The sequence below is a fragment of the Tamandua tetradactyla genome, chromosome 1 (genome assembly GCF_023851605.1).
Source record: "Tamandua tetradactyla isolate mTamTet1 chromosome 1, mTamTet1.pri, whole genome shotgun sequence".
NCBI lineage: Eukaryota > Metazoa > Chordata > Mammalia > Pilosa > Myrmecophagidae > Tamandua > Tamandua tetradactyla.
This window is the reverse complement of record NC_135327.1, coordinates 140,636,002-140,651,433: the sequence shown is the minus strand read 5'-3', so window position 1 is coordinate 140,651,433 and position 15,432 is coordinate 140,636,002. Positions and strand designations below refer to the sequence as shown.

Below are 15,432 nucleotides of genomic sequence, written 5' to 3'. Positions count from 1 at the left end.
AAAAGGGAGAAGAGGAGGATGGCAAAGAAATGTTAACTAAATGTTTAGAAAATTAAATGGGGATTTATATCTAGAAAAAGAAGGGGATATAAGGAAAAATCTAAAAGCAGTAACCCATAAGCAATCCATGATTTGTGGTGATTTTTACCTCATTTTGTCTGGTTTGGCAGTCATATAATCCAAAAAAGATATTTCCCCTATCATCCTGAAAAAGATTTAACCAAATATTCATTAAATACCATTGTCTAGGATGATAGGATGTTACTAGTAAAAAAACAAACAAACAAACAAACAAAAAAACACCCCCCAAAACCTGCAATAATCCAACCAATCTTAGCAATAAGGACTCTAAAGTTAGCTTGTTTCATATGCCAAAAAGGGATTGAATTTTTCAGACAGTAATAGGGGCCTGAAGGGTGAAGGACCTAACAGTGTTCCGGCCGTGTTTTAGGGTGCTGTTCAGTGGAATGAGCATGTAAAGGAGACATTTACACCTTTGAGAAGATACAGATGGTTGATACTGGGAATAGGAAAAGGATATTTTTGTAAGTAAAACTTTTTGAATCATAAATTTCTCAAATGTGCCATCCTTAAATGCAATTTTAAACAGTAAGTTGTTTTCCAACTAAAAAAAAAAAAAAGCACAGTGATACAATTGTGTAAAGCAAACTATCTATCAAAAGTCTTCTTCCATATTTCTCTAATGTTGTAAAGTTATCAGTGAAGTTAGGATTTCTTTCCTTAGAACACAACTGTAACAACACATTGTTAAATAATAATGCTCAAAAATATATCTGAATGGATGACAGAGTAATCATATTCAAATTTCTCAATGATAATTTAGCATTAATTTGCTTTAAACATCTCTTACTTAGCATTTTTCCTTTAAAAATGGAATTGCTCATTTGTTTATTAAAAAAATTGACCACTGTGTTAGACATTGTGTATTCAATTTTTTTTTTAGATTTTTAACTTTTTTTATTGTATAGTATAACATATATACAAAGCAAAGAAACAAAAAAACAATAGTTTTCAGAGCACTCTTCAACAAGTATTGACAGCACAGATCCCAGAGTTTGTCATGGGCTACCATACGATCCTCTCGGATTTTTCCTTCTAGCTGCTCCAGAATACAGGAGGCTAGAGGGCTTAAATATTTTTTTATCATCACAATCGACTTTTTTTCCTTCTTTTTTTGTGAAAAATAACATATATACAAAAAGCTATAAATTTCAAAGCTTAGCACCACAATTAGCTGTAGAACATATTTCAGAGTTTGACATGGGTAACGATTCCACAATTTTAGGTTTTACTTCTAGCTGTCTAAAATACTGGAGACTAAAAGAGATATCAATTTAATGATTCAGCATTCATATTCATTTGTTAAATCCTATCTTCTCTGTATAACTCCGCCATCACCTTTGATCTTCCCATACCTCTCTTTATGGGTGTTTGGGCTGTGGCCATTCTAAATTTTTCATATTGGAAGAATCTGTCACTTATACCTATGAGAGTTCGTCTATCTGATGTTCTGGAGAGGCTGGGTTAGGTTTCAGGACTTATCTGGACCAGGGATCCATCTGGAGGTTGTAGGTTTCTAGAATGTTACTCTAGTGCATGGAACCCTTGTGGAATCTTATATCTTGCCCTAGGATTATAAAGCATTGGCTGGAATGGTTCTGGTTGGGAGTTGGCAGGTTATGACAGGTAGCAAGGTCTACCTGAAGCTTGTATAAGAGCAACCTCCAGAGTAGCTTCTTGACTCTATTTGAACACTCTCTTCCACTGATACACAATCAATTTTATTTTATTTTAAAAAGAGAAAATATTTCATAAAGCTGTATTTCAATCACTCTATTTATTAAATCTCACAAAAAAACAAAATCATGTGTTAATGGTTAAATGCCAATCAGTTTTATTCATTACTCCTCAGTAAGATATATTATAGATTTCTGTAAAAAGAGAAAATAGACCTACCTTATAGGTATAAATTATATTTCCATTCCTTTCAACATTTAATATGCGTAAACTTTCATAATTATTTTCCAAAACATCTGAAACGGTGAGATAGTAATAGCAAGTTAATATTTAGCAAGAAATCTTTAAAAATATAACTAACAAATATAATTCTAGTTAAAGACATCAAACAGAAAAGAATATATACTGACAAATCCATGATACAGAGTTCAAAAGCAAGCATATCTAAACTCATGATATTAGAAGTGAGAATAGTAGTGATCTTTGGGAAAGAGGAAAGGAGTAGTAGAAGGGGCCTTCCGACATGCTGGGAATATTGCACATCTTGGGCACTACTGAGCTCACATTGAAATAACTCAACTGAGCTGTTCATTCTTGATCTGTATGCTTTTCTAAGTGCAAGTTAAACGTCAATAAAATTATCAACTTCCACTTTATATATTTTAAACTATGTTTTAGTGCATAGAATTGCTTTTATATGTATAATTGTACAGCTTCATTAGTTATAGTGATCCCTTGATTCACTATGCAGTCCTTCTCTATCTCTATTAATTCTTTTTGCTTTAAGGTCTGCTTTGTCTGATACTAATATAGCCACATCACCTTTCTTTTGATTCGTGTTTGTATGGTATAATTTTTCCAACCTTTTATTGTTAATCTTCCTATGCCCTCTTAATTAAGGTATGTCGGCTTTCAGCCCCTCGGGGCTCCGGGAGCAGCAGTCCAGCTAACCCCGTGTCCGAACCTCACAGTCGTTCTGGTTTCCATGCCCTTGTGGCTTGAGCATTCACTGACAGGTGTGTGTTGTGACCACCTCGACGCAGCGTTGGCTCACTTCCAAGCACTAGAACATCTACAACTAATTTGGCCCTTGTTGAACTGGGTGACCTCCTCGGACTAGCTGCAGACTACTGACGAGGCCCGGGCTCCGGCACTGCCCGGACTGGGACGATCACCTCCATGGAACCCAGGGTTACCCTAAGGTGGCAAGCTTATACCGACTCAACAACTAGCTGAACCGGACCCCGGCGTCCACACCAACGAAACAAGAGACCTCAACCAACAATATTCGTGCACGCCTACTGGAGCACTTAAACTTACAATCTCCAAAACCAGCCCCAACATAGGATGAGTACTTTAGCCTGCCCTATCTGCAGCCTGGCATTTTTTATCTTTACATTTGCATTTCTTCTTTAACTAGCAATTTTAGCCCTCCTAGAAGATATCCACCTTAACTATTTTCCAGAAATTAACTTTACCCTAATTTGATGGTGGAAATATCTACAGCAAAATAATTCTTCTTCCTCTTTCCAGCTCTAGAGTATATTATGAGTAATTTTTCTTCCATTCACACCTTTCTGCAAATAATCTCTAACAATCTAGCCTGGTCATCCCTCGGAGGTCCCCCCACTCTACAGACTCTTTTAGAATTCATTACAGATCTTTGACGTCAAGGAGATTTACAAGATTTCACCCCTGATCAAATTACCTTATACTCCTTCATTTTTATCCTCCTAACAGCCAATATCTTGTTTAACATTTTCATCATGTTACTCTTCCAACTTACATTATTTTTCCTTACTATAACTCAACCATCTTCTCAGCTCCAGCACCCCTTTGCACCTGTCATCCAAAGCATTACCACGTCCCTGAACAAAACACATTGCTGATTATCTCCAAAGACTATACACTCCACTTCTCTCTCTATCTCAGCCTTTCCAGTAAGCACAGAAACACCATCTACAATTACTCCCCAATATTATGGATTCAAAATACTTGATGCAGGTGACCAATCCAAACACACGGAATGCATAATTAAAACTGAAGCAAGATATAAAAGAGAAATAGGGTCAGAAACAAAGTCAAGAAAAAAATGTCACGCGAACACATCCAAGAGGCCCAGGTCCCACTGAAACAGTAATACCAGCTATATCAGACCCCATCTGTGCTTCTCCCATTACTCTTCCAACCCCCATCTACCTATTTAGGACATTTGTAATTAGACCCTAATCTTGAACTCAAACCTCCTCAAATAGGTACCCGACACCCTAAATAATTTCACCATACTAACTAACCAAACTACAATTTTATTTTTGGGCACCAAATTCTATAACTCGACAGGCCAATACACTGAGGATTTAATCCTACTACCTAGCTCTATAAATAATACCCCTGGTATTTGGGCTAGGAACCCGCTCAGGCCAACTTTTGGATCTGACCAATAATAAAATCAGTAAAACTGAAATAATTACGTCAAAACATTTAAATACTCAAAGTCTCCTGCTAAAACCCTGCCAGATCACAATTCTTAAGTGTTCCAACTGCACTAAAACTAGCACTTGTAAAGTAACAGAAGGCCCCGCCAACCCAACTGCTAACACCTCATTCCCAGCAGTAGCAAAAAGAAACAATTTACTCCAGCTCCCCTTCTGCAATGCACTATGTCAAGGCCCAGTACATCGAAAACTTCAGCCCTGTAAGCCCTTTTATTCTCCCCTATGTCGAGACAAACTTTTCACAAGCTGGGATAGTTTCAACCCCAAAACTGCCTTTCTCCCTATTAACTCTCACCAAGTCCTGCTTAAAGGACCTTCTGTAGCTCCTTCTATGATAGGCACAGGATATCATTTCTTATGTGGAGACACAGCTTACCTATTACTTCCTGATGATTGGACAGGAGCCTGTACTATTGTTACACTAGCCCCTGAAACCCAAATCGTACCATCTTCTGAAGCAGCTTCCTCAGGGCAATTCCCGACCTTGGGTCCTTTCTTGAAAACCATCTCAACCTCTGAAATAGACTCCCAGACCCATCCGAGGATGTTTAAATCCCATTCTGGAAAATCCAGGGCTAGGCCACACTACATATGGAAGCTTTTTCTGGTTTAATGCATCCCCCTACTAGAAGCTTCTATTTTAAACAGATCCAGAATGATGCAGCAAACATGGTGTGCTACCATCTAGGCTCCAGAAGAACAAGAACAATCTTTAAATAGCTAAACTGAAGTAGTCCTACCAAACAGAAGAGCCCTGGATGTCCTAACCGCAACGGCAGGAGGAACTTGTGCTATAGCAAATGAAACTTGCTGTTTTTACATCAATAATACAAGTCAAGTAGAACAAAATTTGAAAATACTAAAAAAAAAAAAAAAGTAGCCATAATAAGTAATAGCTTAACAAAAGCAGATGCAAACTCATCTTGGCTAGTAAACTTTCTTTCAAATTTTCTTTCATTCTTCTCCACCCCTCTTCGAGCTGTCCTGCTCCCCCTCATTGGGCCCTTAATTATCTTGTTAATTTTCTTCCTAGCCCCCTGCCTCTTACAATGTCTGTCTAGATTTATTCACAGGTCAATAGCAGCTATAACAAACCAGCAAAAATCTGAAAACACACTCCTGTTACAACAAAAATTTGAAGACCTGCTCCTGTTGCAGCAAAAACATCACTACCAGCCAGTTCCAATGCAAACATCCAGAAGCACAATCAATAATGCCCCGGCTCAACTCGAAGCAATTCTTCCTCCAATTTAACCCCAACTCAGCAGGAAGTAGCTAGAAAAAGAATGCAACTTCCCTACTCCTTCTAAAAATGTACAATTGCTTCAAATTGGGCTAAAAAATTCCCCCAAACCTAACCCCAGCTCCAGTTAATTTTATTAGAATAAAAAGGCAGGACTGTCAGGTCTCAGAAGAACAACTTGACATATAAAATGGACTGTGACCTTCTCAGCTTCTTTCTCACAGTGGCCTCCCTAACAGGACCTGATGTGGCAGCAAGATAGATGGGCATGGACATGCCAACGCCCAGGCCAGAAGCAAGACCAGATAACCATAAGCATGAGGTCATGGCCCTGCTACAGCTCGATAATGTCCAGCGATGCCTGCAGCTCACTTCACCCCCACCCTTTTTTTACCTTTAAAAACCTAGCCCTCAGTAAGAGAGCCAGAGTCATCTCTTTCCTCTGCTTTGGCCCTCACTCTGTCACTCTGCTCAATAAATCCATTTTGCTTTGAAAAAATATAAATATATACATATATGTCTTATAAGTAATAACTAATTGGGTTCCCCCCATCTGACAATTTTAAAATTTTAATTGGAATATTTAGAAATTTAAATTTAATGCATTACTGATATTTTTGGCTTGTATCTACCATATTATTATTTTTTTGTGTGACTCATCAGATTTACTCTTGTTATTTCCTTCTTCTGGATTAATCATTTATTATTTCATTTTCCCATCTATCAACTTGTCAGTTACACAAGCGTTTGCTATTCTTTTATTAAGGATTATTACATGAATTTTTGACTAATTATTTTTTTAATATAAATGGTGCCAAGAAATGTGAAGCAATTAGAACTCTCACACACGATTAATGGGAGTGTACACTGGAAAAATGTTTGGCAGTATCTATTAAAGCTGAACATTCATGACTGGGCAATTGCGCTTCTATATAAATCTCAACAGACACATATACATATGTTTAGCAAAAGAATATCTATAGTGCTATAGTTCATAACAACCAAAACCAAAAACCAAAAATATCCTCAAGAGAAGAACTGGATAAATTGTGATATGTTCAAACAATTAAATATTATACAGCAATGAGAATGAATGAACATGTTCCAATAACACATAAAATAAATAGTTGAGCAACAGAAGCCCAGATCCTCTCCCTCCTCACCAAAGAAACAAAGTATAAACTGTATAATTCAGTTTATATATGAAGTTCTAAAACAGGCAAAAGAAACCTACAGTGTTAGATGAGTAATGACTGGAAGGGAGCACGAACGGGGTCTCTATCGTTCTGTTAATGTCCTGTTTCCTGCTCCGGGTGTTAGATACATGGATGGATCACTTTGTAAAAATTAACTGAGCTGTGCGCTTCTGATTTGTGTACATTTCTGGATGTGGGCCATAGCCTAATGAAGGCTATATTCTTTACACAAAAATTTAACTTATAAGCCATCTGACATTCATCGTGTGTCTAAAATTTTAGGATATTTCTCTCAATTCTATAGTTAAAGGATTTAAACATTGATAGATATGGTACAGATAATTATATCATCAATTGGGGGAGAAATGTCTATTTCCCCAATTTTCTCAAATTATCTAAAATTAACTAACTTAAACTTCTGACTCATTTTTTTAATACCTAATAGGTTATTTTTAGATTGTTTAAATATCATTACATTGATTGTGACAAATTCTACAAATATTCTATAACTTAGAGCAAACTTTAGTGTGTATTCCTGATTAAAAAGAAAATAAAGGATAAAAAAAATGAGGGTAATTAGTGACCTGGACTCCTGCACTGGAATTAGGGCTGGGAAATATTTTGAGACAGGAAGAGCAGGTTTCATGAGAACAAATACATCATCCTGAGATCTCTCTTCTCCACTCATAACAAGAAGAAACTGGACCCTCTGGGGCAGGGGAAGGAGGGAGTGGGGAATGTATTTTTTATATATATATATATGGGATACATTTTTTCAAGTTCTGAAGTGTCAGACACACTTCCTACTGATTAAAATTTTTAAAATCAATAAGGATAATCATGGTGTCTTGGGAGAATATGACAAGCAATTAGCTTACTACTAAGTAGCACTTCATGATTCTGAGTTCTCATTTCAATCTCATCCACACTCTATACAGACACATTGTATGGATAAAACAAGTGAGTTTCAATGAGGTTAAAATAGTTGGCCAACATCATACAGCAAAAAAATTGTAGACTGATATTAAACCTAGAAAAATGTAAACAAACAGAACAACAGACTAAGCTACCTGTACCAACTTACAACTGGAAAATGAATGACTGCCCTAAAATTCTCTTAAGGTAGATTCTGTAGCCATCTAAGGAGAATTTCTGTGAGTTGCTTTTCATCCTGCACATGACTGTGAAAACTTCTGGAATGCAATGTGTCAATATTTAGAGAAGTATTTTTTCTTTCAAGAGTATAAGGATGCTGGGAGAGACTTTCTCAAAAGTTTACTTAAAAGGTTTCAGCAAGATAAGAAACTCCTCCACAGTAAATCTTAAGAAAACCCAATTTCCTTACAAAAGCACATCTATTTTCAAAACACTGAAAGATTAACGGGGAAAATTATCTGACAAATGTAGACTACAAGGGATGATTTAACCGTATTTCATTAAACTAGTGGTTATCAATTCTGGCTGTACTCTACTATCATCAGGGGAGCCTTTAAAGAAAACTGATGTGGGGGAGGGGGTCTAAATTTCCCAGGTGATTCAATGTGCAGCCAAGGTTGAGAACCATTGCATTGCATATTTATGTTATATATTAAACAATTTTCATTAGGTAGCATACTAGGACCAGCTTATAATATCATCATGGTAGAGAGAGGTGAAAGAAATAAAAATAATGCCTTCATGGGCACATTAAACAGTACAACTGCAGACTTTCATTAAGCCTGCAGTTATGTACATTTTTATTACAACTGCAGACTTTCATTAGGCCTGCAGTTATGTACATTTTGAGGGCATTTAAGTAGACAAATTCAGCAATGTTGGAAATTCAGAGAGCCATGTCTCACCACACACTGCTAACCCATTAACCCTTCCTCCCTAGATAACGTGCTCATATTTCAGACATGCTCTTTTGGAAGAAGTATTCAGTAACCTCTTTGCTTATTCATTCTGACTTTTCTCCCAACAGATCATCACTGGAAAGTCCAGAGGAGGAAGTTTAGCAATTTCGCAAGGAGGAAATGTCATTTAATTTTACAGTCCAGTGTACTAGCACTCACGAGGGAAAAAAATGTAGAGTTTTAATAGATAAGACATTTGCATAAGTAAGCCAACTAGAGAAAGGAAAATATCTAGACATTAAAGGTGTTGGCAAGTCACCGCTCATAGAAAATAGATGCTGGTTTGTCAGATTTTCTTGTCTAATCCAATCTATTTTTTGTCAAGCACAAGCCAGTACACTTTACAGGAAGATATTTACCAAATGTGTAAATTATGTTCCTATTGCTATGAGACAAAAGTCAAAAGAATGTAACTTCTGGTCTTTCCAATGATTAGGGGAGAAATCAAGCAGTCTTATACATTTAAAAAAAAAAAACTGAATTAGTTCCAAAAAAGCAAATCAAAAGGTTTAGAAAAATGATTATACCCATGGCATTCTTATTCTGTAAATAATTCACATGTAAGTCCTCAGGCTCAAAATGATCAATATTAAAAAAAAAATGATCAATATTAAAGCCTTGAACCTTTGAAGTAAATATCATCATGTGATTTATATTTCATAGTCTGAATAAAATGAGAAAAAGCAAGAATGGGGTGAATGGTTAAGAAGTAATAAAAAAATAAGTATTGAAAAAGAGACTAGGAAAGTAGAGAGAGAAAAGTAATAAGGTAGGAGGGTGGCAAAAGAGTAGTGAGACAACAAATGAAAACAATATAACTAAGTTAATTCCCTCTCCATCAAACCAATCGGAGAGGTAATAACAACAAAAAATCAGCACCCTTGAATCAGTCACCCCATAAAATACCATCACTGCCTTGGAAGAAATGAATGATTATAATCTTAGAAAAACTGACTCAATCTGGTATATCATAAAGACAAATCAAAGTGGGCAAGAAGATGTAGGCAAGAAAACATGTTCTTTCTGTATTAATTATATATGACATTTAAACCTTTCAAAATTTACATACCATGGATCCTTTCTTAGTTTCCTGAGGATATGATCTAGCCCAACAGGGGATTAAGCACTGGATACAAAACAAAATATAAAATCAATTGCATTGCTATAGACCAGCAAAAATTAGATCGTGTAATGTTTTTAAATGTACCATTTATAAGAGCAACAAAAAAGAAATAACCTAGTAATAGATCTAGCAGAAGTGTGCAGAATTTTCATGGAGAAAATTCTAAAACCTTATTAACAGTATAGATGATCTAAATAAATAGCAAGCTATACTTTGCTCATGATTGGGAAGATTCAATATTATACAAATGTCAATTCTCCTCAAGCTGATATATAGATTTGATGCAATTCAAATAAAAGTCCTAGTAGAGTTTTTGGTGAAATCTGACAGGCTGATTCCAAAATATATTCATGAAAGAGCAAAGGGCATAGAATTTAACTAAGATGCTCCTGAAGAAGACTAAAGTTAGGGGACTTAAACTACCAGTTGTCAATACTTATCATAAAGCCTAGTCATTAAAATGTTGTCATCTCAAATTAATCATTGGAACAAAATGAAGACCCCAGAAAATGAGACCCACACATCTATGGAAACCTGATATGTGACAGACATGAGAACAGAAAGGACTATTTGGTTAGTGATACTGGAAAAACGAGCTAACAGCATGGAACAACAATAAAATTGGATTCCCAAATCATATTACATGCAAAAATACATTCCAAGTGGATTTAAAAACAAAATGTAAAAAGCAGAACTAAAATCTTTTAGAAGTTAGCATAAAAATATCTTCCTGACTTGCGAATAGAAGGAGACTTCTTTAAAGGATAAAAAAGACACACAAACAATAAAAAAATAGACTCACGTTAGATCACATTAAAATTAAGAACTCTGTTTTATCAAAGGCACCATAACAAACTGAAAAGACAAGTAACAGGTTGGAAGAACATATTTTTACATGTCTGCTGCACAAAGGACAAGGATCCAGAATACATTAAAGAACCCCTGATAATCAGTGCCAAAGAAAAGTACACAGAATAGAAAAATGTGCACAAGGATGGACAGACATTTCTGTAGGAGAAATAAACAGTCAATAAACAAAGAGCTGCTCAACCTCAGACCACAATGGAATAACATTTTATGTCTACCAGTAAAAATCTAAAAATATCAAGAACATGTGAAATTTTATAGCATATCAGAAACACTTATACCATAAGTTGGGGTATAACTTAGCACAACTACTTTGAAAAATAATTTGGCCCTACCCAGGAAAGGTGACAATGCGTGAACTACAATTGGCAACTCTACTCTTAGACATACATGGTAGAGAGACTTGTGCATATGTGCACAATGGACAAGCACAGGTATATGAATAGAAGCATTGTTTGGAATAGCAAAACCTGGAAAGCACCCAAATGTCACTGGAAAAAGGATAAGTAAATTCAGTTCCCTGGGAAGCAGTCTAAGGCAAAGTTTAGTGTGTAGGATGTTTATTACAGAATGCTAAATAAAGTAGGGTTAAAACCTGTAGGAGGGAGCAGAAAGAGGCAGGGCTGGGCACAGCTGCAACACAGGCCAAACTACCTTAGCTGACCAGGGGAACCCCACAGGGGAGGTACTAGAATTGAAATGGCTTGTCAAAGTTGTCCCTTATTATGCCAAAATGACTGGGTTTTGATACACCCACCTCAGTCCTTATTAGATGTGGCCACAGGCAGGAAGTTTTCATGTTGGGTGAGGCAATTGCTGAGGCAATGTCTGAAGGGGCTGGCAGTTTAAGACTGTCTACTGACTGCACTCCCAGCTGGGGGGGACCAGTCCTTCTTTGAAGGGAGAAGCTGAGTGGTACATCTCCATGTCCACCATAACGTTGAATATCATATAAGCAGAGAAAATGAATGACCTACAGCTACAGCAAATCAACATGAATAAATCTCACAATATTGAGCAAAGAATAAATAAAAAGCAAAAATAAATAAATGAATACATATAGTAGGTTTTCATTCTTTTAAAAATCAAAACCAAGCAAAATGAAATTATGTTTTGCTTAGGGAGATACATATATGAGTTGAAACTACAAATAAAATCAATCAAGTGATAAAATATAAAAATTTAAATAGATGTTGCCTCTCAGGGGCTGAGGGATAGAGAAAAAGGAATAGAATCAGATGTCAGCACCCAGAAGCCTTCAAAAATCTTGATACTGTTCTATATTTAAGTTGGATGGTAGGTTCATAGTTCTGTTTTGGTTTTTATTGCTATCTTTATGGCTTACATATGTTCAAATATTCTTTTATATATGTATTGTTGTTTTAATTTTTAAAAGAACAAATATTATTTTCTCCATTTATTTCAGGAGAAACCATTTTCTGAAAGATCAACCCAGGACCAGGAGTAGTTGCAGTAACCAAATCTGGTCTTATTCCTCTACTCCCTGTTGACCAAAATGCAATCCCAGAGGCATTCAGATTTCTATGGCTATCTTAGCACATCTCCTACTTTGCCGGGAATATGTCATACTCCATGAATATTACTTAGCACCATTAAAAAAACTTCAACTACATTTTTGCTTGATGTTACGGTGTAAAAATATTAAGGCTTCAATTTTAGAAAGCAAACATGCAGGGAGGAGACATTTCAATGATATAATTAGTCACAATTTACATTTGAAAGGCTGGGAGTTTGAAACGAAAATAATTTGCCCAAATGTGTAGAGTAACAGCTGGGCTAGAAATAAAACAGAGTCTCAGATCCCCCTGCTAGTGCTACAAATTATATACCAGAAGAGGAATTGAGAGGCTTCGCTTTTGTTGCTGTTGTTTTGCTTTGTTTTTCTGAGCTGCCACCACTGCAGATTTATTCCGTTAGCAAGAACTTTCCTTAGTATAAAAGGCTAACATCTTGAACAAAATACTACCAATATCAGAAAAGCTGGTATTTCTAGTAAGTTAACTTTCTGAGCACTCAAAGCTATCTGTTGTTTAGTGGAGTGTCAATACGCAAGCTTTTATTTCTTCACAAATGAATGAGAGATACAAGGGAGCCAAAATTTAATTGGGTCAGAAGTAGCTTTTCAATCACAACACATAACTGAAACATAGGACTGTGGCATTTCACACTTCATCTAACTTCTCATTTGCAGTCACCTGCCATTTAGCTGTACAAGGTGAGAGTTCAGAGAAAGAAGTATCTTATGGTGGAAAATATACATGGAGAGGTCTATTGTATTTCAAGAAATTAAGCCCTCAAATATTCTTTAGACTTTTGGAAAACTGTTTAAACTTTCTCCTAAATAGTATAGCTTTACTAATAATGCCATTAACAGTAAACTCAAGCCTTGAGCTACACAAACATATATGGCTCCTTATTTGCAACTAACAACCAACATGCCGAGACAAGGGAACCTGCAAATAATTCTACCATAAGCCTCAGGACAGTGTGCATCTTACAGTGGCAATAGAAAACTTGCACCAGAGTTCAGGAAGGAAGGAATTATAGATATGGGTGATTTAATAACCCTCCCCAAAAATGCAGAACACCAGTCTATAGTCTTTAAGGAAAATCAATAAAAGAAAGGACACTGAAGTGGACAGTTCCAAATGGCACAAGGTGGACCCAGAGACATCACTGGCTTGAAGCAATGAAGAAGGGTGCACTGTCATTTACGGTATGCCTTTCTTAAAAAAGAAAAAAAAATGGGAAATTACCAACTTCCTTCTTTTTAAAGTAGATCAACATAAGGAAGGCTCAGAAAGTCACTCTTCATTTCCTCACCAAAACCAAAACAAGGATTTTTCTGACAGGGGAAAGCTAAATCCTTAAGTGCTGGGAATGTACTACAATTCTCACTGAAAAAGTAGGACAGGAAATCTGAGCATCACTTCCCCTCAGTACCCTGGCTTGCTGGCCCGCACAGGTGGGTGCTCAGGGGGTGGTGAATGGTTTGGTGCTTCTTTGGAACACAGCAGCCTAGCCTGAAAGCCAGCCCCCACCCTCATGGGCTTCACGTCCGAAGCAGCTTGTCCCTGAACCGCACCGACTCTGTTCACAAACCGCAAAACACACGTCCCACAAATGGGGGGTGGGGGGTGTCAAACTGTGCAACATGTAGACATTTACATGGTGGTTTTCATAGTGACTACAAGTCATATATTTCTTGGCACTCACGAACTTCCAGGCGTCCCTTATTTTGACAGAGCTTCTACCCGGCCGATGAACCTTCCTAGGCAGGCGAAATACCCACGAGGGGTAGAGAACGACCCTCCCCCCACTCCCCGCAGCTTTGAGCCGGTAGGGGGGAGTCCCAGCAGCTGCAGGGAGTGGGAGATGCAGTGATGCTGAGGGTACCACTTGTGCACCCGCCTTCCTGCTAAGGGTGAATGACTGTGGGTAGCAAGCAAGTTAGGGGCGGGAAGACTCGCTAGAGGAGGCAGTACGCGCCCTGGCCAGGGCTCGACCCTCCGACCTTCACCCAGTGGCCAGGGGGTGAGCGTGACAAAACCACCCTGCAGAGAGGGAAACCCATCCCTTTCGGCACAAACTTCACAGCTTGGCAGGGGCCACAGGCTGCTGCCCGTCAGGCCCGTGTCCACCACCCCAGTCCAGCCTGGGCGCCGCACCCCCAACTATGAATGACTCAAACCGGCCCCCTCCCGCCACTTCCTCTCGCGGCCAGCGGCCCCCGGACACGCGCCTCCCGCACCTGCGCCGCCGCCTCCCGCCGCTGGGGCCGCTGGCGCCGCCCTCTGCGTCCGCAGCCACGGGAGCACGTCCCTCTGGAGGTCGAAGTCGGTGGTGAGACTCAGAGCCATGTCCCGGCCCGGGTCAGCGGGCGGCTGTGCCGCGCGCCCACTCGCCCTCCGCTGCCCTGAGCCCGCCTCCTCTTCTCCGCCCTTCCCACACCCCCGCCTTTCCGGACCCGCGCCTGCGGGCCGCTGCTTTCGGTTCTGCAGAGTCCCCGCCTGAGGGCCGGGAGCGCCGCCTCTTCCCGGCTCTCGCGACCCGCCGCCGCCCAGGTCCGCACCCCGCGCCCGCGTTGGTCCCGGAGCCCTCACACTGAGCTCTCCGTGCGGGGAGAGATTTGGTCTTATTAAGAGCCCTGAAGATGTGGCTAGACCAATAGTTTCCAGACTTTATTTCACGTTAGGTTCACCTAAAGAGTTTATTGTTTGTTTGTTTAATCCATATGCCCATAGTAATTAAATCAGTATGTGGGCTCCAGGTATCATTTTTTTAAATCCTCAAGGGACTCCAACTTGCAGCAAAATTAGGAAACCTCGTGGCTAGAGAGAGGTATTTAAGTTCACCTCAGGATCGAAGGCGGTTGGTGTCTCAGGTCTGTTCATTTTTTCAGTAGCGCCATACTGTTAGTATTTAGGTAGCAAGTAGCTGAGAGTTTAAGGAGAAGTGATTCTATGTAAAGATAGGGGAGAAATAGGAAATGGTTAATCAGCTAACCACAAAGTCCTCTTTGCCTGTTTGTACCATTCCCTACGCTGGTTTCGCAGAAGCTGAATTGCCTAGAATTCATTCTCTTTGCAGAGATTAATCTTTAAAGAAAAAAGCTCTTTAGCTCTTTCTTCCAGGGGCACCTGTGACCTTGGGCGCCTTTTCATTCCCCTCCCCGCCCCTACACATCCAATGTTTTCTTAAGAATATCACCACTCCTTAGCATTCCTGAGGACAGTGTCCCTAAACTTATCGGTCACTGTGCCTTTGGTACTGCCAAGTCCAATCTATTCTGAACAGCAGTGCCTGGCTATTATTATTCTAAAACCGAGTTGTC

The 15,432-nt window shown here is 38.7% G+C and overlaps 1 protein-coding gene across 5 annotated transcripts in view; it reads right to left on the bottom strand.

Moving 5' to 3' along the window:
- GSAP (gamma-secretase activating protein) overlaps positions 1 to 14,517 on the bottom strand; it is a 115,504-nt gene extending 100,987 nt beyond the window's left edge. For 3 of the 5 annotated variants that reach the window (XM_077155738.1, XM_077155687.1, XM_077155645.1), the window contains exons 1-3: positions 14,350 to 14,517; positions 1,978 to 2,054; positions 149 to 205 (exon numbers count right to left, since the gene is read on the bottom strand). In XM_077155738.1, the coding sequence (XP_077011853.1) occupies positions 149 to 205; positions 1,978 to 2,054; positions 14,350 to 14,458 (243 nt within the window). In that variant the 5' untranslated portion in view covers positions 14,459 to 14,517. The remainder of the gene's footprint in view (positions 1 to 148; positions 206 to 1,977; positions 2,055 to 14,349) is intronic. The other 2 variants (XM_077155647.1, XM_077155768.1) reach the window with 2 other exon arrangements.
- Between the last annotated feature and the right edge of the window lie 915 nt (positions 14,518 to 15,432).